Raw genomic sequence first — 23,283 nt, 5'->3', positions numbered from 1 at the left:
GGAGGCAAAATGAGCAAGAACGCTCATTTGTACATCATTCTAGAGAGAAATAAATGGCCTTTTTAGAAAGTGAACCATCGATAAGGAAATGTCGGCAGTTTTCTCAAAAAATGCTTGAATTCAAGAAGTTTTAGATTCGCGTGGTTTTTTTGAGTTGCAAAATCCACTTGAACATGACGCTGCTTTTTTCGAAGTTTCTCAAGAACCATTCGAGCCACAGAATTCGTTTTCGCATCGTTGAATAGAGAATTGAAAACTCACTAGAGATAAAATTGACGAAAATACACATTTTATTGCTTGTTCAGTTTTGATTCATTTTTGGAGCCAAAAATTAGAGCATGCTTGCTTCCATTTATCGAACCCTTGCGTTTTTTCCTCGAATATCGCGCTCGGTTCAATCGCAAAGTGTCGGCAGATGGCCACGTTACGGTTAGTAATAATTACAAGTAGATACGAAATAAATTAGAAGTCCCCTAGACCATGTTTTGTAATGTTTGCCGAAAAAGTAAATCTGATATCAAAATAATCCATGATTCAGTCAGGACGAATAAACAGTGAAAACTGTTGATTTTAAAAAAGTTTGCCCTTTTTTTTATTAATTGGTAGAGCGGCGTTGGCATTTAATTACTTTTAATTTGCTTGCGTCTGTTTGTAGTGAAAATATTAAAAAACCTTTTTAACAAAACTTTGAAGTTTGGATCGGAATAATTATTATTCAACATTTCTTGAACCATCTGAGCCAATCTTCTCTAAAACAATACGCAACAATCATATATTTTAATGGCAACAAAAATAACATTCTCTCCAAAATGTTCCGGGAATTGTGGAGTTTTCGGTTTGTGGAAAAAACACTGATTTTCTTGAATCAACAGTGGCTTTTCCCACGAACCGTTAACCGAAAACCCTTGCCAAATAACGTATCGCCCTTCACGCTTTCACCTCCCATTATGCAAACTCAAATTTGATTGATTTCTTTCAAATTGTCAGACGTTTGAATTTTTTTCTTCTAGAACAGAATGGAGTACGATTATAACGATAAACTGGCCTTCCAGGCCGAATGGTTTGATTACGATTCGGCCTATCAGAAAAAGTTCATCCTGAACTATTATCCAAGCAACAACACTTTGGAGCTGTTTGATCGCGAATTGAACCGAATGTACCTGAAGCGGAACAAAATAGATGGGTTGGACCTCAAGGATATGTTCGTCGGTACGAATCAGCAATTAGAAGCGAACTTTTCGATCATTTTCAATTATTTTACAGGAAACACAATCAGAGTCTACGGGCGTCAAGTCCGAATAACCGACTACTTGGACTGCAGAACCAAACAAATCATCGGAAAAACCAAAGAACACACTTTCACGTTGATCAAACCGAACTTGATCCCCAAACTGGGCGAAGTGATTACGGAGATCCAAAGAAGTGGCTTCCAGATTTGCAACATGAAAATGTGCAATCTTACCAGAAAGGAGGTGGGTTTCATTGATCTAATTAATATAGATTAATTAACTAGTTAATTTCTGGCTGCAGGTGTTGGATCTTCATGAGCCATACAAAGGAGACTCGTACCTGCCGTTTATTCTCGAGCATTTAGTGTCGGGTTCGGTGGTCGCTTTGGAACTAGTGGGAGAAAATGCTGTTGAAAAATGGCTGGAAGTTCTGGGCCCAGATGATCCTCTAGAGGCGAAAAAGACAGCCCCTAACTCCCTGAGAGCGCTTTATGGCAAAGACAGCAAAGCGCTGAACGGGTTTCACGCCTCCGCTGACTTGCCGAATGCAATTCGGGAAGCCGAGTTCTTTTTTCCGAAGGAAAAATCCAAAAATGTTCCAGAGTCCACGGTTCTTCTCCAAAACACTACTTGTTGCGTCGTGAAGCCCCATGCAATCCTCGAAGGAAAACTCGGCCATGTTCTATCAGCAATCAATGAATCGCATTACAAAATCACCGCTCTGCAGATGTTCTATTTAAACAACGCGAATGCTGATGAGTTTCTCGAAGTTTACAAGGGCGTGGTCAGCGACTACCATGCGATGCTGCTGAGTTTTATCGACGGGCCTTGTGTAGCGCTGGAAATAGCTGGGAAAACCCGAGACCTAAATGTGCACAGTGAGTTCAGGATGTTTTGTGGGCCTTCAGATTCGGATATTGCCAGGCAAATTCGCCCTGCCACTTTGAGAGCTCGATTTGGATGCGACAAGTACAAAAACGCCGTTCACTGCACCGATTTGCCAGAAGATACGCGATTAGAACTGGAGTATTTCTTTCAAATTTTAAAAGACTGAAATGTACACGTTTTCTACCAATTTAGGGGAAGGCGGAAACGGGACGTTGGTGAAGGTGCGACTAAAAACCCCCATTATTGCCAATTTTCCTTAGTTTTTATACAAACTTTAATATTACAAATTTAATATAACTAAAAAATACATAACAAAAACGAGAAAAATAAAGCAGAAACTGCTAACACGGATCTATTGCAACTTCAAACGCGCGCCTGTGAATATTTCTTTCAAATCTTATTTTGCAATATTTTACGCACGACTTTTTGCAGAAACAAATAATAAATTAATAAATCAGATTTTCAATTTACATCAAATTGGACGAGGAATTTCTGGTTATTGAAACGTGAGGAATTGCTCTCTTTCCCGCAACTCTAAATTTGGGGTCTTGGGTATTTTGCATGAAAAATTTGATCTGTTGGAAAAACGGCAAATTCTTCACATTCCAACAACCCGAAAATTGTCGGCGAACTGCTCAAATAAATCATTTTGTAAGTATTAATCCTAAAAATGCCTTCAGATTATGCATATTTCAACTCAGAAGAATTGTCATAGACAAGTGTTCTTTGAATTGTATATAAGAAAATCTATTTGCTGTTCAGATTTATGCAGAATGCCATACAAACAGTTACCGTTTTATTGTTCCAAACAACCAGGGCCTTGATTCAATATTGTTCTCAAGTGTAAAGCTGGGAAAATTGCAATAGACTTTTTAAGATTCATCAGCATCCTCCATAATCGTCGGGTCAAGATCTGGGTTTTCAAACAAGTCCTCAATAGCTTTACTATTAAATGGTTTCACGGATAAATCGCCACTTCTGTTGTTACTTCCACTGACCAACTTGGCGGTGATTTCAGGAATTCTATAACATATTGTATGTTTTAGCCGAATTCTACAAATTTTCCTGTAAATACTTACGCGTTCAGCTTTTCGAAGGAATGCTCAGAGTTCTGATCAAAGCCAAAGTCTTCATCGGTTTGAATGATGATTCCAAACTCCTCGCAGTCCTTTATGATGGTGTTTTGAATGTTTATTTGGCATTCTTCAAATGCTTTGATTCCTGATTGGCATTTGGAAATTAGTGAGTCAGTTATTTCAAGTTCAGAACCACTATTTCCCACTATGCCAGTTGAAAATGCCGATAAATCACAGGCAATTAGTGAGAGCTTCGCCCCATTCAAAACGACAATTCCTTGCGTTTTAGCGGATGAATTTTTGCCGATAATTTTACAGTTTTTCAATGAAACATGACCAGTGCGGATTAGGACTGCACAGTTCCCTTTCCTGCAGTCAATGGTGATGTTTTCTATCACAGACTTTTTCCCGTGGAAGTCAAACGACGTAGTATTGGCCAATAATGGCACGCAAACTACCTGAGCGGTGCCAATGCCTTTTATAGTTAAGTTTTCCAGCAAATACCTTTTATGGTTGAATTTGTGTTGATGCGGACTGAGCAAAATCGTATCGCCTGAGTTTGCAGATAGCAGTTTCTCAGTAAAGCTCGGAGCGAAGGCTATTTGCTCATTTTGGTATTGTTCCTTTATGGACTCGAACAGCTTGATGTGATTTCTTGCTGTGGCTGCAAGAAATTGTCGATTATTTCAAGGTTGTTGTAAAACGAAACCCTACTTACAAGCTTCAGTCACCAACCAAACTAGTGGCTTGCCTTCGATCATTGGAGGAAAATTCCCGTACTCTCCGGACTTCAGCATCACACTCCTGAAAGTTTCGTTCTCCAACAGTGTCAGTTCGTGTTGGTTTTGCGCCAGCCGCACAGTGACTGCTATTAATCTCTGTACGTTTTCATCTGGAAAAGTCAGTAGTGTAAATTTCCCAATTTTATACCAAATCTTTTTTCCTTTACATGGAACTAATGGATAATCGTTCAAAAATGCAGTGGCATGATTACGATAGGTTTTTTAAGATGCAATGAGTATTGTTGCTGAAATACTTGACCTTTGAAGTGTTGCTATTGAATTTGAACTGCGAAAAAAATAAAATTAGACACAAATTGCATATTGCCCCAACTTACGTTCCACATTGTCCTCGTAGTCAAGACACAGACTAGCACAGAGGTTGACCAGATGCTCCTTTTCGCAACTCAGTGCTTTGGCTTCGTTTATTAAAGTGAATATTTGTTCCACTGCCCTTTTGGGAATGTTTCCTTTTCTCATATCATAGAACAGTTTCAGTCTGAAACAGTTAAAATTTATCAGATTTATGTTCTCCTGAGTAGCTGAGCTGTTCATCAGATCAGTACCTGGCAATCAAATGCTCTCCCTTCCAGTCTGCACAGTCTTCATCTTCATCCCACGGTCGCACCAAGTTCAAATAAAAAAACCTCAGCATATCCAAAGCGTTGGCAGTTGAATCCAGTTTCAAGGCAATACTTTCATCTTGCCCCTTGGTTACCCACAGCTGGATCAGGGGAACTATGTGCTTATCCGGCAAGTCTATATTTTCATCCTGGACAGCCAAAATTCTAACCAACGATGATAAGTCGGAATGGTGCACTTGAATCACGTAAACCAGGACGATGGTAGGAAATGGTAGCTTGAGTTCTTCGCATTGTGACCGGGGGATGTCCCATATCGCTCTCCAGCCGTTCGGCTCCACAGTGAGCTCCAAGTGAAAGGCCCACTCACCTTGGAGTTTTGCGTATGGAAATCGTTTGCCTCCGAAGAAAACCTTTTCATACTCATCCAGACGAATTTGGAAGGTTTTATCGAAGTTGATAACCTGATCCATGGCTGTAATTCGCAGATTCCAACATTCGAATATGGTAAAAGCTAAACTCTTAAGTCAACCGTTCTTTGAAACGTTAAACTTGACAATTGTTTAAACTATCTAGACACACGTTCCGAGACGTTCGCAATGAAAACAAACATGACAATCACTAACGGCGTCTGCTGACATCTCGTGAGAGTGTTCGAAATTGGCCAAACAGTGAATGACTGAACTCAATTTGGCTACATTTTCCAGTAATTTTTTGCATTTTTTTGACAAAAAAAGAGAGTGAAAACCTCGATTTTTCGTTCGTAACAAATATTAAGCTATAAGTTGCCATTAGTAGTGCTGGTGAAACGTTGGGGTCGTTTCAAAAGTACAAAAACGCAGTTCACTACACCGATTTGCCAGAAGATACGCGATTAGAACCAGAGTATTTCTTTCAAATTTTAAAAGACTGAAATGTACACGTTTTCTACCAATTTGTTTTATCGGAAGGCGGAAACAGGACGTTGTGAAAGTGCAACTAAAAAACCACATTATTGCCAATTTTCCTTGGTTTTTATACAATCTTAATATAAATTTACAACTTAAATATTATTAATAAAGAAACAAATAACAAAAACAAGAAAAATAAAGAAGCAAACTTCTAACACTGCATATCTACTGCAAGGCCATCAGAACTATGCAGTTCAATCGCGCGGCTGTGAACATTTGTTTCTAATCTTTTGCAATATTTTACGCATGGCATTTTGCAGAAACATAAATTAATTAAAAAATCAGATGGTCAATTTACATCAATTTGACCGAAGAATTTCTGGTTATTGAAACGTGAGGAATTGCTCTTTTTCCCGCAACTCTAAATTTGGGGTCTTGGGTATTTTGCACGAAAAGTTTTACGTTGGAAAACCGGCAAATTTTTCACATTCCAACAACTCAAAAATTTTCGGCTAATTGCCCAAATAAACCATTTTGCAAGTATTTATCTAAAAATTTCCTTTAGATGATACATATTTGATCTCGGAAGAATTGATATAGACAAGTGTTTTTTGAATTATATAAGAACGCATGTATTTGTTACTTAGATTTCTGCCGAATAAAACAGTTACCGTTTTATCGTTCTGGAAAAATTGCAATAGACTGCTTTAAGATTCATCAGAGTCCTCCATAATGGTCGGGTCGAAATCTGGGTTTCCAAACAAGTCCTCAACAACTTTAATATTAAATGGTTTCACGAATAAATCGCCCCTTCTGTTGTTGCTTCCACTGACCAACTTGGCGGTGATTTCAGGAATTCTATAACACATTATATGTTTTAGTCGAATTCTGGAAATTTTCCTGTAAATACTTACGAGTTCAGCTTTTCGAACGAATGTTCAGAGTGCTGATCAAAGCCAAAGTCTTGATCGGTTTGAATGAGGATTCCAAACTCATCGCAGTCCTTTATGATGGTGTTTTGAATGTTTATTTGGCATTTTTCAAATGCTTTTATTCCTGATTGGCATTTGCAAATTAGTGAATCAGTGATTTCGAGTTCAGAACCACTATTTCCCATTAAGCCAGTTGCAAATCCCGATAAATCACAGGCAATTAGTGAGAGCTTTGCCCCATTCAAGACGACAATTCCTTGCGTTGTAGCGGATGGATTATTGCCGACAATTTTGCAATTTTTCAATGAAACATGACCAGTGCGGACTAGGACTGCACAATTCACGTTTTTGCAGTCAATGGTGATGTTTTCTATCACGGAATGTCCCCCGTAGAAGTCAAACAGCGTAGTATCGGCCAATAACGGCACGCAAACTACCTGAGCGTTGCCAATGCCTTTTATAGTTAGGTTTTCCAGCAAATACCTTTTATGGTTGAATTTGTGTTCTTGCGGACTGAGTAAAATCGTATCGCCTGAGTTTGCAGATAATAATTTCTGAGTAAAGTTTGGAGCGAGTGCTATTTGCTCATTTTGGAATTGTTCCTCGACGGACTCGAACAGCTTGATGTGATTTCTTCCTGTGGCTGCAAGAGATTGTCGATTATTTAAAGGTTGTTGTTAAACGAACCGCTACTTACATGCGTCAGTCACCAACCAAATTTGGGGCTTGCAATTGATCTTCCTGTACTCTCCGGACTTCAGCATCACATTCCTGAAAGTCTCGTTCTCCAACAGTGTCAGTTCGTGTTGGATTTGCGCCAACCGCACTGTGACTGCAATTAATCTCTGTACGTTTTCATCTGGAAAAGTCGGCAGCGTAAACTTCTCAATCTTTTTTTCTTTCAAAACGTTTTTCCTTTTACGTCAAACTAATGGGCAATAGTTGAAAAATGGGTCACAACAAGATTAAGGATGATTACGATAGGTTTTTTGAAGATGCAAGGAGTATTTAGGCTGCCATATATGGAGAGTCTGCTTTATTGAAGCTTATTGAAACTGAATTTTGAACTGTGAAAAAAAATTCCATATTGCCCCAACTTACCTTCCACATTGTCCTCGTGGTCAAGACAAAGACTATCACAGACATTGATGAGATTATTTTTTTCGGAATGGTGCGCCTTGGCTTCCGTTACTAAATTGAAGATTTGTTCCACTGCCCTTTTGGGAACGTTTCCATTTTTCATATCATAGAACAGTTTCAATCTGAAACAGTAAAAATTCATCAGATTTATGTTCTCCTCAGTAGCTGAGCTCGTGACCAGTACCTGGCAATCAAATGCTCTCGCTTCCAGTCGGCACAGTCCTCATCTTCATCCCACGGTCGCACCAAGTTCAAATAAAAAAACCTCAGCATATCCAAAGCGTTGGCAGTTGAATCCAGATTCAAGGCAATGCTTTTATCTTGCTTCTTCGTTGCCCACAGCTCGATCAGGGGAACTGTGAGCTTATCAGGCAAGTCTATATTTTCATCTTGGACAGCCATAATCCTAATCAGCGACGATAAGTCGGAATAGTGTACTTGAATCACATAAACCAGGAGGATGGTAGGAAATGGTAGCTTGAGTTTTTCGCATTGTGACCGGGGTATGTCCCAGATTGCTTGCCAGCCGTTTGGGTCCAGAGTGAGCTCCAAGTGAAAGGCCCACTCACTTTGGAGTTCTGCGTATGGAAATGGTTGGCCTTCGAAGAAAACCTTTTCATACTCATCCAGACGAACTTGGAAGGTTTTATCGAAGTTGAAAACCTGATCCATGGCTGAAAATCGCAGATTAAAATGTGATAAAAGTTAACAAAGTTTGTTAAACAAACTCTTTATGAGTTAACCGTTCTTTTAAATCTGTTTGAAACTATAAATTTGACAATTGTTTGAAGTTTCCAGACACGTTCAGAGGTGTTCTGTGGTGTTCAGTGACAAGCTGTCAATGAAAAATACACGACAAATCACTAACGGCGCCTGCTGACATCTCGTGAGATTCTTTGAAATTGGCCAAACAGTGAACGGCTGAACTCAATCTGGCTCATTTTGCCAATAGTCATTTTTTGCACATTTTCTTTTAGACAAAAAAAAGACAGTGTAAATCCCGATTTTTGCTCTGTAAAAAATATAAAATAAAATATGTAATAGTGTCAATTGATAAACAACCACTGAAGTTGCCATTAGTGGTGCTGGCGAAACGTTGTGGACGTTTCAACCAAATGGAGGAACTTTTGAAGCTTGCAACTGAAATTTATGAACTCTAACGCTCATGAACTGCAGATGAGTTAAAGTAAAATCCTCTCCCAAATTAGTTAAAGTAGCGATATCCTGAAAATGGCCAACCCAAAAGGAAGGTTTGAGGTAAAAGGGCGAAACATTAATTAGAATCTGAGCATTTGCTGATTCTTCAGAAATTCTTGAACGCTCCTGAATTGCAGTTCCAGCCAATAAAAAAATTATAACTCCGGAACTAAAGCAAGTGGCGATTTGATATTCGAATTCAGTCAAAAGGAACGTCTGAGCTATAAATTGCGAAAATTTCAAAAAACAATTTCTGAGACCCTAACAGAGCGATTTGCAATAGTTTTCACTTTTTCCAATCAAATATTCACGTAACAAGCCAATGAAAATTCCGTTCAAATGGAGTTTGTTGCTTCCCAAGTGCAATTAATTGGCTCTAAAACGCAAAGTGCGATAATTTCCTCACCATTTTATAAGGCCAGGTCAACCGATAAGGATTTATTGGCAATGACCTAAATATATCAAAACTGTTCAATTGAACCGTAAAAGTCGAGAAGCTGAGGAATATTTTTCAGAAAATGGCAAAAACGACGATAGTTTTGTGTTTAATGGGCATTTTCTGTATGAGATCAGTACAGGTAGGCTCTAATTATGTATTACGTTTTAAAATCCAAATGATGACTGTCTGCCCATTGGGTCAATAGCTGCTGATTAGCCACGCAACACTTAAGATGCGCAATTAATTAAACTCTAAATTACCGAAAAATCCACTTCAATATGTATACTGGGTGATTTAACTAAAGCCAAAAGTGTTTGAAAAACAGGGCAACTTTGTCTCTTTTTTGAGGTTTTGCGGTACTTTCTTGTAGTTGACTTCAAAACGTTGTGTGTATGTGTGTTCTCAAGTTTCTCAGCAATTTTGCAAGTTAACAACACTAAATAAAATATAATGTTTTCAGCCGAATCCAGTTAGAACGCATAAATTGCTAAGCAAAAGCGAGCTGCATGAAATAGCGACCAGTTGCTTGGAAGAAGTCCAGCTGAGTGGAAGCATCGTTTACAATATCCTCAAAACGGAAATTTTCCCCAGAGACAATAATAAATATCGGGATTTTTTGGCTTGCAGCTATAAAAAACAAGGATTCCTATCGGAAGATGGTACCAAACTGCTCTATGATAATCTCTTTCATTTCATTAGCCATTTCTATGGACCGACTGAAGTGCAGGCACTGAAACATTGCAACCTAATTCGACGAGAAGATCCCGGATTTTTGTGCTTCGACACCATGAAGTGCATAATCGACGCATTGAAGCAACTAGAATTCGATGCAAATGCTGACATTGGAATTGAAACCAACCAAGTAGTGTAAACCGAAAAAAAACTGGTGCTTATGTAAAAGTCGTTTATTTACATAATTATGAAAATGTACATACAATATCAATTTGTGTATAATAATAATACAAAATAATACATTCTGTGTAGATGATAATTGACTTCCGACTTTAAACGCACACCTGCAGTTTCCATTGCCCGCCGCACCTAAAATATCACATCCTATGTACAAAAACAAACAGGCCAAAACTACAAAAAAGGAACAATTTTCACTCACTGGCAAGATCTGGACCATCGTTGATCCCAAGCCCTTATGGCTGCGGTTCTGGCCAGCGGCGTCGTCCCAGCGGAATTTCCACATCGGACACATTGCTTAACCACACGGGGATTCTTCCCCAAATACAAATGCCGAATGGAGTCGATGGTCTGATTTGAACTAACGTCGCCTGGTGCAGTCAAACATTCCGGTTCCACATTGAATTCCAACTAAACAAACCCAATTTGAAGCCAAGAAACTTATGGAAAATTCGTTTACCTGAAGGGGAAGAATCAGCTGCGAAAACTGCGGAGAGGCCAACACTGTCCGGTTGCTGAAGGCCTGCATTTGCTGCACTTGAACTTGGCTCGGTAAAAGGCAGCAATCATCTAGAGATTATTCAGAAATGCAAAAATCTGCCCAACTTCAGAGCTGAGAGTGAAAACTTACCAACTAGAGCGTCATCAGGTTCATTCACATTCTGCACCAGCCGACTCAGAAGCCTGAAAATCATTGAAACTACACTTGGGATTATTCACTCAACTAATCCACATACCGAAACAGCAAAGCCAAAACGTCCATATTGGCATCGGATCGAATGAACACAGGTAAACATGCTGGCCGAAGCAGGCCCCAAATCCGTATCAAAACCAGCATTTCCTTCAGCATATTCAACGCCTTCACGTCCTTAATCAGCTCATAAGGCTTGCCAATGGACGGTCGACTATCCGGTACCTTTACCAGCAAGTTCAAAGCCAGATCGGCAATCCACTGGATCAGCTGCTGCAGACTCTGCAATGTCGATGGCTCTATCGTGAACTCTTTGGCTTCCAAGTTCATTAGCACTTTATCAACGTCCGTTTGCCCTTCAGCTTCGGCTGCAAATCCATCAGAGAAGCCATTAAAGTAAACTAAGTAAGTAGGTACTAAGTTTACCTGCAAGGGATTCAGCGGGGCTTTTTTCCGGAGTGTTCATTTCGCTGGGGCGCAACAGGCTTTTAAACGCAATCGAAATGCTGTGCAGCATCAGAAAACTCGATAAATCGTTTGCCTTGGATTGCCCGTTAGCGCTTAATCTGTAATAGAAGAAATGTGAGTGGATAAATGGCTACTCGACAGCCAGAAAAATAACACTTTTAAGAACTGCTAATTATACGTAAGTGAAAACCCCTTACTAACCTGTAGAGGGAAACTTTGATGCAAAGCAACTGGATGTAGAAGAACTGTTGCACAAATCCCGGTTGTCTGTTGAAGCTTTCAGTTAGCCGATCGCACACGGCTTCTATCATACTGGGTCGCAAAACTAGCATCAGATCCAGCCAGTCGAACCCACCAATCAGACAGTACTGAAAGGAAACACTAGTATTAAACTGGCCGCCTACTGCAGATCACTTACTTCCAGAACAGTGGTAAAGTAGGGGACACTGAGTGCGGTGCTTTCGATCTGCGGAGGAAGTTTCAGCAGGTGTAAGTTATCATCAGAGTCCATGATCAGAAGCACGTTGCCCAGCCAAGACAAGTCGATACTAGCGATTTTAGTGTTTAGCCTTGGAACTTTGCTGAGCGGCTCCTCAAGTTGCCTGGCTATTGCCAGGGAGGTGCTGGCGATGGGTTTGAGCGTGTCCCGATACAAACAGTGGACAGTATTATCGGAAAAGGTGACCACAATATAGCCACTGGAAACACTGTTTATCAGGCTCAATTTGTTGATTTCCAGTGCGGTCACTTTGCTGCTGTATTGGAAGTGGCATTGGTATTGCCAAACCTAGAAAATCAGCCCAAAATGAAATCTTGTGGCAACCTTATTTACTTGTAATTACCACTCGATTAAAAAACTGCGAGGATTCAGTGTTTCCAAAGGACTTATGCACAGGCAGTGGCTTTTCTCGAAGCTCCCACACTTGCAAACAGCTTTGGTTGTTGCTGTTAGCAGCCACTACTATAGAATCCGCATCTTCCCGCATAATCCACTTAATGTGGCTAATTGTGCAGTTCTTGTCCTTAATCACTTGCTCTGAAAAACCACTACTTAGCTAATGGAGTCTAGACTGGGACCGGACATACTTAAAGCCTCCTTGGGGGCTTCGAATAGGAAAAATGCCAGTAAAGTCTGGCTGGTGATGATGCACTTATCATCAATTTTCTTCACTGAAACCGTGTAGCATTGCACTGGCATAGAAGGATCTCCACTGCTCACTGCAATGAGAAAATGCCCATCTGAAACCAATAATCCGTATTAAATACTTCGCATGGTTAAAACTACCAGGCTATACTTTTGCCATAGCAAATATCCGCATTCTTGATAAATCCCCTGGAAGGGCCCAGGCATTCCGTTGCCATTACCATGGGCGTTTGCGTGGTAGTTTGGGGCAAAAGTACTGCAGCCAACATTCCAGTGGTGGTGAGTAGGAGCACGCCACTGGAGGGTCGGCCTCCGAACTGTTTGACTGAGCACGCAAATTTCACATGTGAAAACTTATCGAAGTAGCAAGAACTGTCCTTCTTTTCAGTGTTGAGACAGATCTAAAAAAGTTCACTGGTTAACGTGGTTGAGACCTCAAAAGCAGCTTGGCTTAGCACCTTTTTCCCTGGATGGAAGAACGCAGCAGCGAGAATGTGCTCGCCCTCCAAAGGCACTTCCAGATACAATTGCCAGTCGTTTAAAATATGGTCTGGAGTTGTGTAAATTCGCGTGCAACCGTTTTCATCTCCAATCAACAGCAGTTTCCCAGTGAAATCCCATTGCAGTACCGTTACAGGAGCAGAGTTGCACAATATTCTACAAATACAAAAGTGAGCAGTAGTACAAGTAGCAGTTCGAAAGAAGTTTTACTCACTTGTGCACTTGCCAAGGGGTGTTTAAGTCCGCCACATACACGTTGGAGCTGAAAAACGAACTGTTCTCTTCGATGTTACTCTGGGTGCTAAAGGCGATTACGTTGATACAGGATATTGAGCAAATTACCGATTTTTCAAATCTGCAACTAAAATCAAGCGGTCAAATAGTGAACAGAGCTGATTGTAGCATAGTAATCGTTGGAAATCTAAACATTTACCTGTTGAAGAGTGAATACTTTGAATGGTTGTTGATGCGGACTGGCCGTCGTGTAACGGTAAATATGTGCTCCATCACTATGAGTAAACAGTCTACTTTGTCAATTGATCATTTAGAGCCTTTAATACTACTGATATTTCGCCAAATGCACGAATTTAGAGAGCCAACTAATTCATTTCTAGTGAACTGTCTTAATTTGTCAACAAACACTTAACCTCAAAAGCTCGGACTTTGTATGATAAAGACAAGCACTCAAGAGAGGAAGCACGTTCAAAGAGCTTTTTCATCAAAAGCAGAATTTTAATTGTTTTTGCCCGCATACTTTTGCACTTATTTTGGTTGGAATGAACTTGAATTCACTAAACCTTTTTTTTCGCTGTGTATTTCAGAACTTTTTGCAATCATTGTAAAGTTACATGTACTAGACAAGGTAGGCAATCCGTCCAGTATCGGGTAAACGGAAACTTTGGATGACAGTCTATGACAGTGACATTAATCCAGTTTATTTAAAATTGTAGGCTTCAGTCAGTAACGTTCCGGTTTTTAGTGTATTGAGTTTTTATTGTTCAATTTTAAACTATTCGAGTGGGTTTGAAGGCACATTCAAATCAGGTACACTATAAGCAGATATTATAGTAGTTTTTTGGAGTTTCCCTAACTAATTTTCAAGCAGCAGTTTATGTATATTTCACAAACTGTGTTTGCTGAAAGTTTTTGCCAACATTCTACTGTTTTTTTGGCCTCCACTGTGAGCCAAAAAATCAGGTGAACGTTAAAACTGAAGTGTTTATTTCTGAGCTATTTCCACATATTTTCTCATCGTATCAGGTCTTTCAGTAAGTGTTAAATCCAAAAATTCCAAAACTAGGATGAATGGGAGCATGCAAGTTTCGACGCCAAAAAACCAAAATGCCAATTGCCTGGCAACATCCACAGTAGCGAAGCGAAAAGACCCTCCTGCTTGCAGCATTGAGACCTCAATGAGTTCTATCCTGAATCTTACAGATATAGATTTATCCAACATTGCAAACACACAAGACAATCTGGATGAACTTTTGCAAATGCGTAGAGAAAAAGCGAGCACTACGCTGAACAGGGCTTCAAGAGTTCCGGCCATTCCTTCATTTCTTCTAAAACCTGATAAAGCGAAGAACTTCAGTACAGGCTTGCAGTTAGAATTCGACAGTACCATCAGCGAAACTGATTTGTTGACAACAAAGGAAAACACTTCGACTCCACGGAACTCTTCAAATGAAAATCTTCTGATGTCGGAAAGCGCTGCCGTTCCGAGGGAGTCGATTTTTTCAAAATTCCGCAGCATTTTGGATACGGATATCAGCACTGAAAACGTCCTAGAAGAGTTCAAGCAGATAGCTCAAGGTATTGAAATAATGCAGCATTTTTGAGCAAATTTTTCAATTTTACCGATTTTCAGCCTCGAGAGTCGGAACAAACGCCTCATTGGACAGCGAACTGTTCACACCTGGGGAACTGGCGCAGTCTCGTCTAATCGCCGACGAACTTTCATGGAGAAAAAAGAATGAAATCCCACTAGCTCCAAAGCAGGCCTCATTTTCCGATACTTGCCGCCCCTCCATGTCCACCTCCGTTACGATTGGCGAGTTCTTTCAAAAGGGCTCTGATGATCTTGCGGAACTGCTCGCTCCCAGTCCGGAGAAAAATCAGCCAGTAGCTCTTTGGGAGCCATCCATACGCCCCAGTGTGGCAGAACAATTAGAAGCAAGCAACTCTGCATCTAATGCGAGCGCTGGCGCTAGTTTGAGTGTGAGTGCAATTCAGAGGCTACTCTTCGAAGGAACGCAGGATAACATAATTGAGTACTTGCTGAAGCAAAGCAGGAATCCTTCAAAAAAATCCAGTGATCCAGGGAAAGCTAGCGAGTCGTTTAGCCTGCCAGTGAGTCAAAATATTTCGTGTACTTCGTCGTTATCAGACAATGAAGCTGTGGAATGTGAGTTTTGTACAATGGGTTGAAGCTGTGGAATAATATGGGAGTTTTAGTTCCAGTTGCCGCACGCCTCGCAGATGATGTTGCGGACAAGCAGATTGTTTGCCCGAAAAACCAAACCTTTACCAGCGGCTCACAGAAAACCCAACCTTCTAGTGCTGAAGAGCCACCCAGAAGCTCCAGTTCTTTGTCAAGTCTTCCCAATGGCAAATTGCCTATCGACAGTACAGTGACTGAGCTGGTTTGGGGATGCGTTAAAGTGGATCGGTGCGAAGCCCGGGGATTTTAATATATATTTTTTTTTATAAAAAAATTGTTTCAGGTCTGTTACCAAACAGTTTCTGTTAAGGAACAAAACACCGAAAACCTTGAGGCTGCAGTGCTGTCTATCGAGCCACGAATTTAAGATCAGGAAAGATATCAGGTCTGATTCGGACCAACTGACCGCGTGCAAATTCGTGCTTCACGGACACGAATCCAGGCCTTTGATAATATCGTTTACTCCCACTAAAATAGGAGCGGCTTTTGATGAACTAGTTTTCACGCCGCTGGATGCTGACTTGAAGCAGACTAAGAAACAATGTGTGCGATTGTGGGGCTACGGCGGCTACGTTTGTTCTGAGTATCACAACGTGAGCAGAGACAATACTGGTAGGTTTCTAATCAGAGGAGCAACAGTCTTTATATAATTCTGTTGATTGCAGGGAAATATTGGATGTCGTTGGGCAGAATGGATAATCGGGTGCAAATGAACCAATCGTTCACCATAAAAAACACCGGAAATATCCCGTCCTTCACTTATATCAAAGTGGTTCCTAAGAATCTAGTCACTTTCACCAGCCTAAAAGTGGAACCCAACCTGTTTGTGCTGTTGCCCAGTGAAGAGCGCATAATTCGCATCACTTACATCCCAAACGCCAAAGACTGTCGCATTCTCAAGCAAAACCTCAACGTTTTACCTGTAGTCGATATTGGAAAGCTAGAAATCGTTTCTGGGGCCGAAGCAAATCGCTTTAGGCTCAGGCGACTGAAGAGGAAGTGTCTAGATAAACGGCTAACTGTAGATGCATTAACATCGATGCTGTCCGAGCCGATTCAAGGAGAGATATATTCCAGTGAATTCGCAATGTTCAGGGAGAATACTTCGGCCATCTCGGATATTCTGGAAAACGTCAACGTTAAGGAGATGCTGGTCACCATCGAGCAGGACCCAAATCAAACGTTAGTGGCCGAGTGTCCGGATGATTCGGTGGTTTTCCAGTCTCTATGGGAACAAGCGACTTTTGTAGGGGACGCAGCGACAGTCCCGCGTATCTCGTTTCGCATGGAGCCGCCCTCACTAATGTTGTTCCAGTCCAAGCCTGAGGATAGCCTCTTTTTGCTGTCCGAGGCCAATGAAACACTGTCTTATACAGTGAGCAGCACGCCAATTGGTTTACTCATCCGACCAACCAGAGGAGAGATCGCTCCAGGGGATACAGCGGAACTGAAGGTCAAGCTCCCGAATAATGTGAATCATTCCCAATTTACGGTGCGAGTTTATGTTGGCAGTGATCAGCTCGAAAGCGAAGTTAAAATCTTAAAGGTTGGTTCTTCTCAAAGGCGTTTTTTAGACTGAGTGACTTGACGAATTGCTTCAGGACTTGAGCAACGATTTATTCTGTCAGTGTTGTGGTTGTGATAATTGTATTTTCCGTTTACTACTGGTTTCACCAGATTCTGAATCAGTTTCCAATTGAAGCCTTTTGTAGTGTAATTTATCATTTTTTTAGATATATGTATTTTTATTTGCTATTTGTTTTTTCGTCTATATTTACTTGTTGAAATGATTTGGAAAGGTTTGGATTATAGGGAGTATTCAATGAATTTATGAAAAACACATGAAAAAGTAATTCGCATTGAATTTATTGCCGGTTACTGCATATTTAACATATTATCACGGATGGTGCGTTAACGGCATACTGTTCAACTGACCAGGCAAATTATTATAATTGTTTTCTAAATTTTCTAGTTATCACTGCCAGTTGAACAGTATCGCTTTTCTACGACGCTGCTTTGACGAAAAAACGAGAGCATTAAAAGTCAATCACAAAAGAGCGGCTGAGACACAATTTCTTGTCGTATCAAGTAAAGCCGATGCGATTAAGCGACAGACGTTATCGGTTTAAAGACTCCCTTTTAACGTTTAAGGAGAATATTTCGGACAATTTGGAAACCGTCGACGTTAAGGAGTTGTTTGATTGTTATCAGGATGATAACAATCGAACAAGCCAAGTTTTTTTTCAAAAAACAGAATCAAGACGTTTTTTCCAGTTCCAGTCTGTATCTGAACAAGCGACTAATGTGGTGGAGGCATCTACAGTGTCGCGTATATCGTGTAATTTTTGCCTAAAAGTTAGCACTTGATTCGGGGTTTATTGATGCAAACATGTAACGCATCTACGGCCACCACTGACCTTTAGATAAGTCGTTGTGTATCAACCGCCCTTAAAGTGTAGATTTTGCAATGGTTTTTACCGAAAATCTCCCTTGAGACTAACTCGAATCAAACGTTTCAATTAACAATAATACATACTACAAACGACTCAATTTTGTCAAAGTCACAGATATGCTCGACGCGAACTACGTATACTCTTTAAAAACACCATTTTTATAAATAAATTATATTTAGCTTACCAACCCTAAGAGTTACATTAGGCTGTAGCCAACTATTAAAGTCTGCTTAATATCGCAAGCCAAGGTACTTCAAAGTATTTCTAGTTAAAACATAAACCCGTTAGGCAGCTTTCGTTTAAAATAGGACTATTACGTAGTTTTTGATTGGGAAAATCACAAAAAATGACGATAAAAGTGAGAACAGAAACAATCCGGGGAACGCCGACTGTGGAAATACTCCCATTCCAATAAAGGTAGCAGATTTTTATAAAAGGTGTCCGGCCCGAAAAAGCCAATCATCGACAAACTTGTGCTGATTTGTCCTAATTATAGATCGCGGTGTTTCCGGGCGGGACACCCCGTATAAAGTATCAGAAATATATGCATCGTCAAAACTGAAATATAGTTGAAATTTGTACATTTTTAACTATTTAAATCATCTGGTGTCATTTACGTTTTCCTGTGTTCCCAACTTATTTTGCTTGACTATTGAGTTTTTGAGACTGAGAAACCGAATTTTTTGAAACAAAAAAATTGCATTAGAAAATTTACGTAAAACTGCGCTTGAAATAATTATTCAACGGAGACATTTGAGTAGAAGAATAAGGCTGAAGGTAAAATTGCTGGTTTTCGGCCAATAACTTCCAATTAGCACTAATCGCGCATTTTACAGGGGTTTAAACTTTGGAACTACTGCGCTATTTACTTGGACTAAAAACCCAAATGTTTTCACTTGAAAACCTTGTTAAACTGTGTAGTCGCAAAAACCTCAGTAGTACCAGTTAATTATTAAAAAAACACTAATTTATGTATAAAATCGTTCAAGCGACCCAATTTAGTTAATATTGGGGAGACAAAGTCCAAAGTTGGATTACCTTGGAGGTTTCCTCATAAGCAATTACATAGATTAACAACACGCAACTTACCATGTGTTTTGCGCATAGCCTTTCTATTGCAGCTGCCGCGTAACAAGCGTTAAAATATTCGCCTTAAAACTCTGAATTATTAAAAACATTCTACCGTATAACGATTAATAGATTTTGGAATTTATTGTCACCACAGCGACTCGAACTGGAGATTGCCAAAGCCCGGTTTATCCCGCAACTCCCAATATTTCCCGTTGTACTCCCATACGTCTTTTCCGGGATTGGAAAACCACCTGGGCTCATAATGGTGGTGCAATTCCTCGCGGCGTTTCCGCCTTTCACGTTGCGCGTTTTCCAGTTGCAGCTTCAAAGCCTCAGCGGTGTTCAGATCGCCTTCTTCCAGTGCGCGTTGATCTGGCCTAAATCTACATCAAGTATTTTGATTTATTTTCCTGATTGAGTGTAGGTGTTATTATTTTCTTATCTTTCCTGGGTCTCAGTCAAAGTGTGAAGTAAACATGTTGAATATCGTTTATTTCATTACATTTCGGCGAGACAACAGCGCCATCATCAGATTTAAAATTTACCCAAACTCATGATTGGTAAAAATCAACGTTCTTTTAGGTCTTTGCCTTCTTGAAACCTTAAATTTGTCTCTTAACTGTTTAGAATGTGATAATACATATATAGGACAAACTAAACAATATTTAAAAAAGAGAATGTACGAACATAAATACAGCCTGAGAAATACTAGTGAAAATAAAACGTAAAAGTACACGCAGTCGGGAAAATAAATCAGACTTAAATGCATCGAATCTTACTGATCTTTTAGGTAATTTACTGAGCTTCGAAATGAAAATATTCAGAATTAGCACGCGCATTTAATCAATATTTAAGTCCCAGACTATAATATTGATTCCTCAAGTGCGTCCAGATCGAAACGAAAGGCTCCGTCCCTTGGAAAAGGTCGCCCTCAATTTGCGTCCAAATGCCGCAATCCTTGAAGAAACGACCTACATAATTTGCGTCTAATTTACATAGCAATTTCGGCTCTTACTCTGCAAAAAAAATTTGGAAATCCCTGTTGGAATTCTAGATAATGTCAAAATTCCACCGGAATCGAGCCAACTTGCTACTTCCAAAATCGCATTCAAATGTTAATTAAAAGCATCTTTTAGAACAACTCCTCGATAAAAGATGGTTTTAATTAACATTTGAATGCGATTTTGGAAGTAGCAACTTGGCTCGATTCCGGTGGACTTAAGCGTGGCATTCAGTTTCTCAGGAACCAGTGCAGTTGAAGATTTACTTTTAGGTACATTTTGTAAAGTGGTTTTTATATTTTGGCAACGTTGAACCGAAAACTGTAATTTATTTATAGACGCTAAATAGGTCGAGAATGTTTTGAAGGTTTTGAAATATTAACTGGGACACCCTATATATTTTACATTAGAACACAGGATTTTATTACTTACAAAGAATACTGTTTAGGAGTTAATTGCTATTTTGTCAGTTCGAAACGTAGCTGACCTCGGTTATCTCACTTGCACCCATATGCGTCTATGAAAGAGGAAAAATGGCCTGTGCGTTGCTGCGTTCCAAATTGATACATTCACGGCTTAAAATATCGCAGTTCCGAATTACATCAATACTTTATGCGGCTTTCCAACTAAACCCCCGTCAAAACTATTGGATAATTAAGCGTTTTCGGGATTTTAGGGCGGCAAAAAATCAATCAATTATTTTTTTACTGATTTGTGGGTAAAAAATATTTCTTAAAAAAACATATATTTTCGATTGGCGCAGTCCACCCTGTATGAAACAATAAAATACGTACATTAGTTCTTTATAGCAGCAATCGATCTTGACGTCGATTAAAAAAATCAATTAAGTTTTGATCAGAAAATGCACGTTCCGTAGATCTAACAGTTATGTGCAACGTTTAAATCGATCTGTACACGACAAAAAACATCGACATTAATTTTGTGAGGTTTTCTCCTCGATACGCTTTAAAACTTCCGGGTTTTGTTCTAAAAGATGGTTTTAATTAACATTTGAATGCGATTTTGGAAGTAGCAAGTTGGCTCGATTCCGGTGGAATTTTGACATTATCTAGAATTCCAACAGGGATTTCCAAATTTTTTTTGCAGGGTAAGAGCCGAAATTGCTATGTAAATTAGACGCAAATTATGTAGGTCGTTTCTTCAAGGATTGCGACATTTGGACGCAAATTGAGGGCGACCTTTTCCAAGGGACGGAGGCTTTCGTTTCGATCTGGACGCACTTGAGGAATCAATATTATAGTCTGGGACTTAAATATTGATTAAATGCGCGTGCTAATTCAGAATATTTTCATTTCGAAGCTCAGTAAATTACCTAAAAGATCAGTAAGATTCGATGAATTTAAGTCTGATTTATTTTCCCGACTGCGTGTACTTTTACGATTTATTTTCACTAGTATTTCTCAGGCTGTATTTATGTTCGTACATTCTCTTTTTGAAATATTGTTTAGTTTGTCCTATATATGTATTATCACATTCTAAACAGTTGAGAGACAAATTTAAGGTTTCAAGAAGGCAAAGACCTAAAAGAACGTTGATTTTTACCAATCATGAGTTTGGTTAAATTTTAAATCTGATGATGGCGCTGTTGTCTCGCCGAAACGTAATGAAATAAACGATATTCAAAATTTTTACTTCTCACTTTGACTGAGACCCAGGAAAGATAAGAATATAAGCTACATCAAGGTCCATAAGAATTAGAACTTGCCACCGTCGGCATGTGGAAATTGGCTGGGCTCAGAATAGTTTTACGGCTAATATTGCATTCAAATTAATTTTGCAGTTTACCTGGTATCGGTTGGCGGAAGTAGAGCAGCGTTCGGACCCAGTTCGTTTAGTTCAATGGCAAATCTGGTAAATCCATAGTACAGCTCGTGGTTTTCTGGCAGATTTCCGGCCCTCCAGATGCAACGGGCCGAAGGCGCCACCCCGCAGTACAAAGATTCCGACCATTTGCCGAAAAGCCGTCGGACTGGCTTGCCCGCCTCATCATACACAGCCCCAACAATCTACAACCGACAAAACCGCCCTCATTATGCACGGAATTACAAAGCAAATTTCGCTTTTAACCGACCTCGTGCCGCTTCGACGACCAATAGCTCGCCTTGTAAAAGGTGAGCTTGCAGGAGATTTTGCCATTCTCGATCTTCAGCTCTCCGTACTGGTCCACCCAGCGCTGATTGCTGAACAAGTTATGAACGCAAGTGGTTACTTTGTTCCAAGTGTACAAGTCGCCCGTTTTCGGCAATTGAACGCGCACGTAGCCCACCGGTTGGAACTCCATACTTTTGCCCCAAAACTTGGTTTTAATGCGCGCATCCTGCCAGAAGGTGAAATTCGCACTTTCGGCATAACAGGTGCTGATTGGCGGATGGTGCGACACTTGCTCAGCTATAAACCTGCAAAAACGCCCTTATTACTTCAGCTCTCAACTGACTAGTCACTCACTTGAAGCCTCTATCCTCTCGTATGCACTCATAGGTTTCTCCTAGCAGAGGATTGAAGGGCTTATTGCCCGCTCTGCTTGAGGTGCTGGCGTAGGCGGAGACGGCAAACGCAGCCACTAGAACCATTCTTTCGTAGGGATCCTCAGTGTTGGCCGCTCTATCAAGCAATTCTGAATATTCCAGCTCTTCGCACAGTCTCTGCAACGCATTCAGCGGCTCGTTTAGGGCCACTGGCATGCTCACTTGGGACAAATCCTTTCCTGAAACGGCTCATTAATCACCTTGGCTTGGTGGTTTAAACATTCGAATTACCAATGTTTTTGCTGAGAAGATTCCACAAAGACAACCCCCCAGTATGAGGCCGGGGAACTGGCAAAGTTGTCCTTCGGCCGGTTAAACTGCGATCGATTAGTTCTGCAATAAACAACAGGATTGATTCTCCTGAACAGGCTTATGCCCGGTTGCACCGTTTGACTAAACAGTGATTAAACATTTAATCGTCGTTTAGTTTCAAAAATGTGTTGTACCGTCGCTTAACCACTGTTTTGTGTATTCTAAACAACGATTATATTAACCGGCACTTTTTGGCTGATTAGCGCCCGATTAGGGACCGTTTAGTATATTTTCGTGATTTTTTTTATTACGGATGACAGTGGCTAGGGTCTTAGATCCTATTTGTTAGCCCTTTTAGTTAATCCTGGAACAAGAGCCGAAAGGCTATACAATAAGTCCAATATCCGAACAGGAAACGTGATCGAAAGATGTTTTGGAGTTTGGAAAAGAAGGTTTCCCAGTCAACTTGTAAATTATTATTTTTCTAGGCTTTAAATTACGAAGAAAATATACCTTTGGAAGTACAGTAAAGTCCGCTTATAATGAACCGGTTATAACAAACCCGTTTATAACGAACTTCCGGATATAACGATCACTTTTTAGGTTAGTTGTATATTCACTTTCCGTTTATAACGAACTTCCACGCTCAGCAACAC

General features: G+C 40.1%; 7 protein-coding genes across 13 annotated transcripts in view; 3 read left to right on the top strand and 4 right to left on the bottom strand.

The window, feature by feature from the left end:
• Positions 1-2,790, top strand: part of LOC109543504 (nucleoside diphosphate kinase 7) — a 31,076-nt gene extending 28,286 nt beyond the window's left edge. For both annotated transcript variants that reach the window (XM_019913370.2, XM_048662085.1), the window contains exons 2-4: positions 1,011-1,209; positions 1,264-1,472; positions 1,531-2,790. In XM_019913370.2, coding sequence (XP_019768929.1) covers positions 1,017-1,209; positions 1,264-1,472; positions 1,531-2,283 — 1,155 coding nt within the window. In that variant the 5' untranslated portion in view covers positions 1,011-1,016 and the 3' untranslated portion in view covers positions 2,284-2,790. The remainder of the gene's footprint in view (positions 1-1,010; positions 1,210-1,263; positions 1,473-1,530) is intronic.
• On the bottom strand, positions 2,358-5,191 carry LOC109543577 (protein nessun dorma). The gene is made up of 5 exons (XM_019913366.2): positions 4,539-5,191; positions 4,311-4,471; positions 3,912-4,085; positions 3,197-3,857; positions 2,358-3,140 (listed from the first exon to the last, which is right to left on the bottom strand). The coding sequence occupies exons 1-5, from the start codon at positions 5,024-5,026 to the stop codon at positions 2,990-2,992; spliced, it is 1,635 nt and encodes a 544-aa protein (XP_019768925.1). The 5' UTR covers positions 5,027-5,191; the 3' UTR covers positions 2,358-2,989.
• A 353-nt stretch (positions 5,192-5,544) lies between these two features.
• On the bottom strand, positions 5,545-8,330 carry LOC109543578 (protein nessun dorma). The gene is made up of 5 exons (XM_019913368.2): positions 7,700-8,330; positions 7,477-7,637; positions 7,073-7,234; positions 6,358-7,018; positions 5,545-6,301 (listed from the first exon to the last, which is right to left on the bottom strand). Exons 1-5 carry the CDS (start codon positions 8,185-8,187, stop codon positions 6,151-6,153), a joined length of 1,623 nt encoding a protein of 540 aa, XP_019768927.2. The 5' UTR covers positions 8,188-8,330; the 3' UTR covers positions 5,545-6,150.
• Positions 8,331-9,136: 806 nt separating this feature from the next.
• On the top strand, positions 9,137-10,146 carry LOC109543588. The gene is made up of 2 exons (XM_019913381.2): positions 9,137-9,290; positions 9,612-10,146. Exons 1-2 carry the CDS (start codon positions 9,231-9,233, stop codon positions 10,020-10,022), a joined length of 471 nt encoding a protein of 156 aa, XP_019768940.1. The 5' UTR covers positions 9,137-9,230; the 3' UTR covers positions 10,023-10,146.
• Positions 10,039-13,717, bottom strand: LOC109543586 (mediator of RNA polymerase II transcription subunit 16). Its single transcript, XM_019913378.2, has 14 exons — positions 13,298-13,717; positions 13,079-13,225; positions 12,822-13,020; positions 12,515-12,764; positions 12,306-12,458; positions 12,062-12,255; positions 11,638-12,006; positions 11,421-11,587; positions 11,178-11,317; positions 10,798-11,119; positions 10,692-10,744; positions 10,521-10,630; positions 10,263-10,471; positions 10,039-10,192 (listed from the first exon to the last, which is right to left on the bottom strand). Exons 1-14 carry the CDS (start codon positions 13,369-13,371, stop codon positions 10,156-10,158), a joined length of 2,424 nt encoding a protein of 807 aa, XP_019768937.2. The 5' UTR covers positions 13,372-13,717; the 3' UTR covers positions 10,039-10,155.
• A 54-nt stretch (positions 13,718-13,771) lies between these two features.
• Positions 13,772-17,057, top strand: LOC109543585. Of its 3 annotated transcripts, none has more exons than XM_019913377.2 (6): positions 13,772-13,908; positions 14,165-14,676; positions 14,732-15,268; positions 15,319-15,532; positions 15,588-15,916; positions 15,970-17,057. In XM_019913377.2, exons 2-6 carry the CDS (start codon positions 14,166-14,168, stop codon positions 16,881-16,883), a joined length of 2,505 nt encoding a protein of 834 aa, XP_019768936.2. In that variant the 5' UTR covers positions 13,772-13,908; position 14,165; the 3' UTR covers positions 16,884-17,057. The 3 variants fall into 3 exon arrangements, with proteins under 3 accessions (XP_019768936.2, XP_048518038.1, XP_048518037.1); XM_048662081.1 differs by having other exon boundaries at positions 14,134-14,676; XM_048662080.1 differs by having other exon boundaries at positions 14,125-14,676.
• Positions 17,058-17,154: 97 nt separating this feature from the next.
• Positions 17,155-23,283, bottom strand: part of LOC109543583 (oxysterol-binding protein-related protein 6) — a 12,043-nt gene continuing 5,914 nt past the window's right edge. For all 4 annotated transcript variants that reach the window (XM_019913373.2, XM_019913374.2, XM_019913375.2 and 1 more), the window contains exons 10-14: positions 22,607-22,708; positions 22,296-22,554; positions 21,922-22,246; positions 21,636-21,856; positions 17,155-19,211 (exon numbers count right to left, since the gene is read on the bottom strand). In XM_019913373.2, the coding sequence (XP_019768932.2) occupies positions 18,974-19,211; positions 21,636-21,856; positions 21,922-22,246; positions 22,296-22,554; positions 22,607-22,708 (1,145 nt within the window). In that variant the 3' untranslated portion in view covers positions 17,155-18,973. The remainder of the gene's footprint in view (positions 19,212-21,635; positions 21,857-21,921; positions 22,247-22,295; positions 22,555-22,606; positions 22,709-23,283) is intronic.

The sequence above is a fragment of the Dendroctonus ponderosae genome, unplaced genomic scaffold, assembly GCF_020466585.1.
Source record: "Dendroctonus ponderosae isolate FM_Combo_2020 unplaced genomic scaffold, Dpon_F_20191213v2 Dpon_F_20191213_10, whole genome shotgun sequence".
NCBI lineage: Eukaryota > Metazoa > Arthropoda > Insecta > Coleoptera > Curculionidae > Dendroctonus > Dendroctonus ponderosae.
This window is presented reverse-complemented; position numbering and strand designations above follow the sequence as displayed.

Excerpts from the sequence above, each read along its gene's own strand:
- LOC109543578 (XM_019913368.2), bottom strand. The coding sequence starts at position 8,187 with ATGGATCAGGTTTTCAACTTCGATAAAACCTTCCAAGTTCGTCTGGAT. Across the intron at positions 7,638-7,699 it reads CGAGAGCATTTGATTGCCAG|ATTGAAACTGTTCTATGATA; the intron begins GTACTGGTCACG and ends TTACTGTTTCAG. Across the intron at positions 6,302-6,357 it reads TCGTTCGAAAAGCTGAACTC|AATTCCTGAAATCACCGCCA; the intron begins GTAAGTATTTAC and ends AATGTGTTATAG.
- LOC109543577 (XM_019913366.2), bottom strand. The coding sequence starts at position 5,026 with ATGGATCAGGTTATCAACTTCGATAAAACCTTCCAAATTCGTCTGGAT. Across the intron at positions 4,472-4,538 it reads GGAGAGCATTTGATTGCCAG|ACTGAAACTGTTCTATGATA; the intron begins GTACTGATCTGA and ends TAACTGTTTCAG. Across the intron at positions 3,858-3,911 it reads TTGGTTGGTGACTGAAGCTT|CCACAGCAAGAAATCACATC; the intron begins GTAAGTAGGGTT and ends AATTTCTTGCAG.
- LOC109543588 (XM_019913381.2), top strand. The coding sequence starts at position 9,231 with ATGGCAAAAACGACGATAGTTTTGTGTTTAATGGGCATTTTCTGTATG. Across the intron at positions 9,291-9,611 it reads TCTGTATGAGATCAGTACAG|CCGAATCCAGTTAGAACGCA; the intron begins GTAGGCTCTAAT and ends TAATGTTTTCAG.
- LOC109543585 (XM_019913377.2), top strand. The coding sequence starts at position 14,166 with ATGAATGGGAGCATGCAAGTTTCGACGCCAAAAAACCAAAATGCCAAT. Across the intron at positions 15,533-15,587 it reads GGATGCGTTAAAGTGGATCG|GTCTGTTACCAAACAGTTTC; the intron begins GTGCGAAGCCCG and ends AAATTGTTTCAG. Across the intron at positions 15,917-15,969 it reads CGTGAGCAGAGACAATACTG|GGAAATATTGGATGTCGTTG; the intron begins GTAGGTTTCTAA and ends TGTTGATTGCAG.
- LOC109543586 (XM_019913378.2), bottom strand. The coding sequence starts at position 13,371 with ATGGAGCACATATTTACCGTTACACGACGGCCAGTCCGCATCAACAAC. Across the intron at positions 13,021-13,078 it reads ACCCCTTGGCAAGTGCACAA|AATATTGTGCAACTCTGCTC; the intron begins GTGAGTAAAACT and ends TTGTATTTGTAG. Across the intron at positions 10,472-10,520 it reads AGCTGATTCTTCCCCTTCAG|TTGGAATTCAATGTGGAACC; the intron begins GTAAACGAATTT and ends GGGTTTGTTTAG.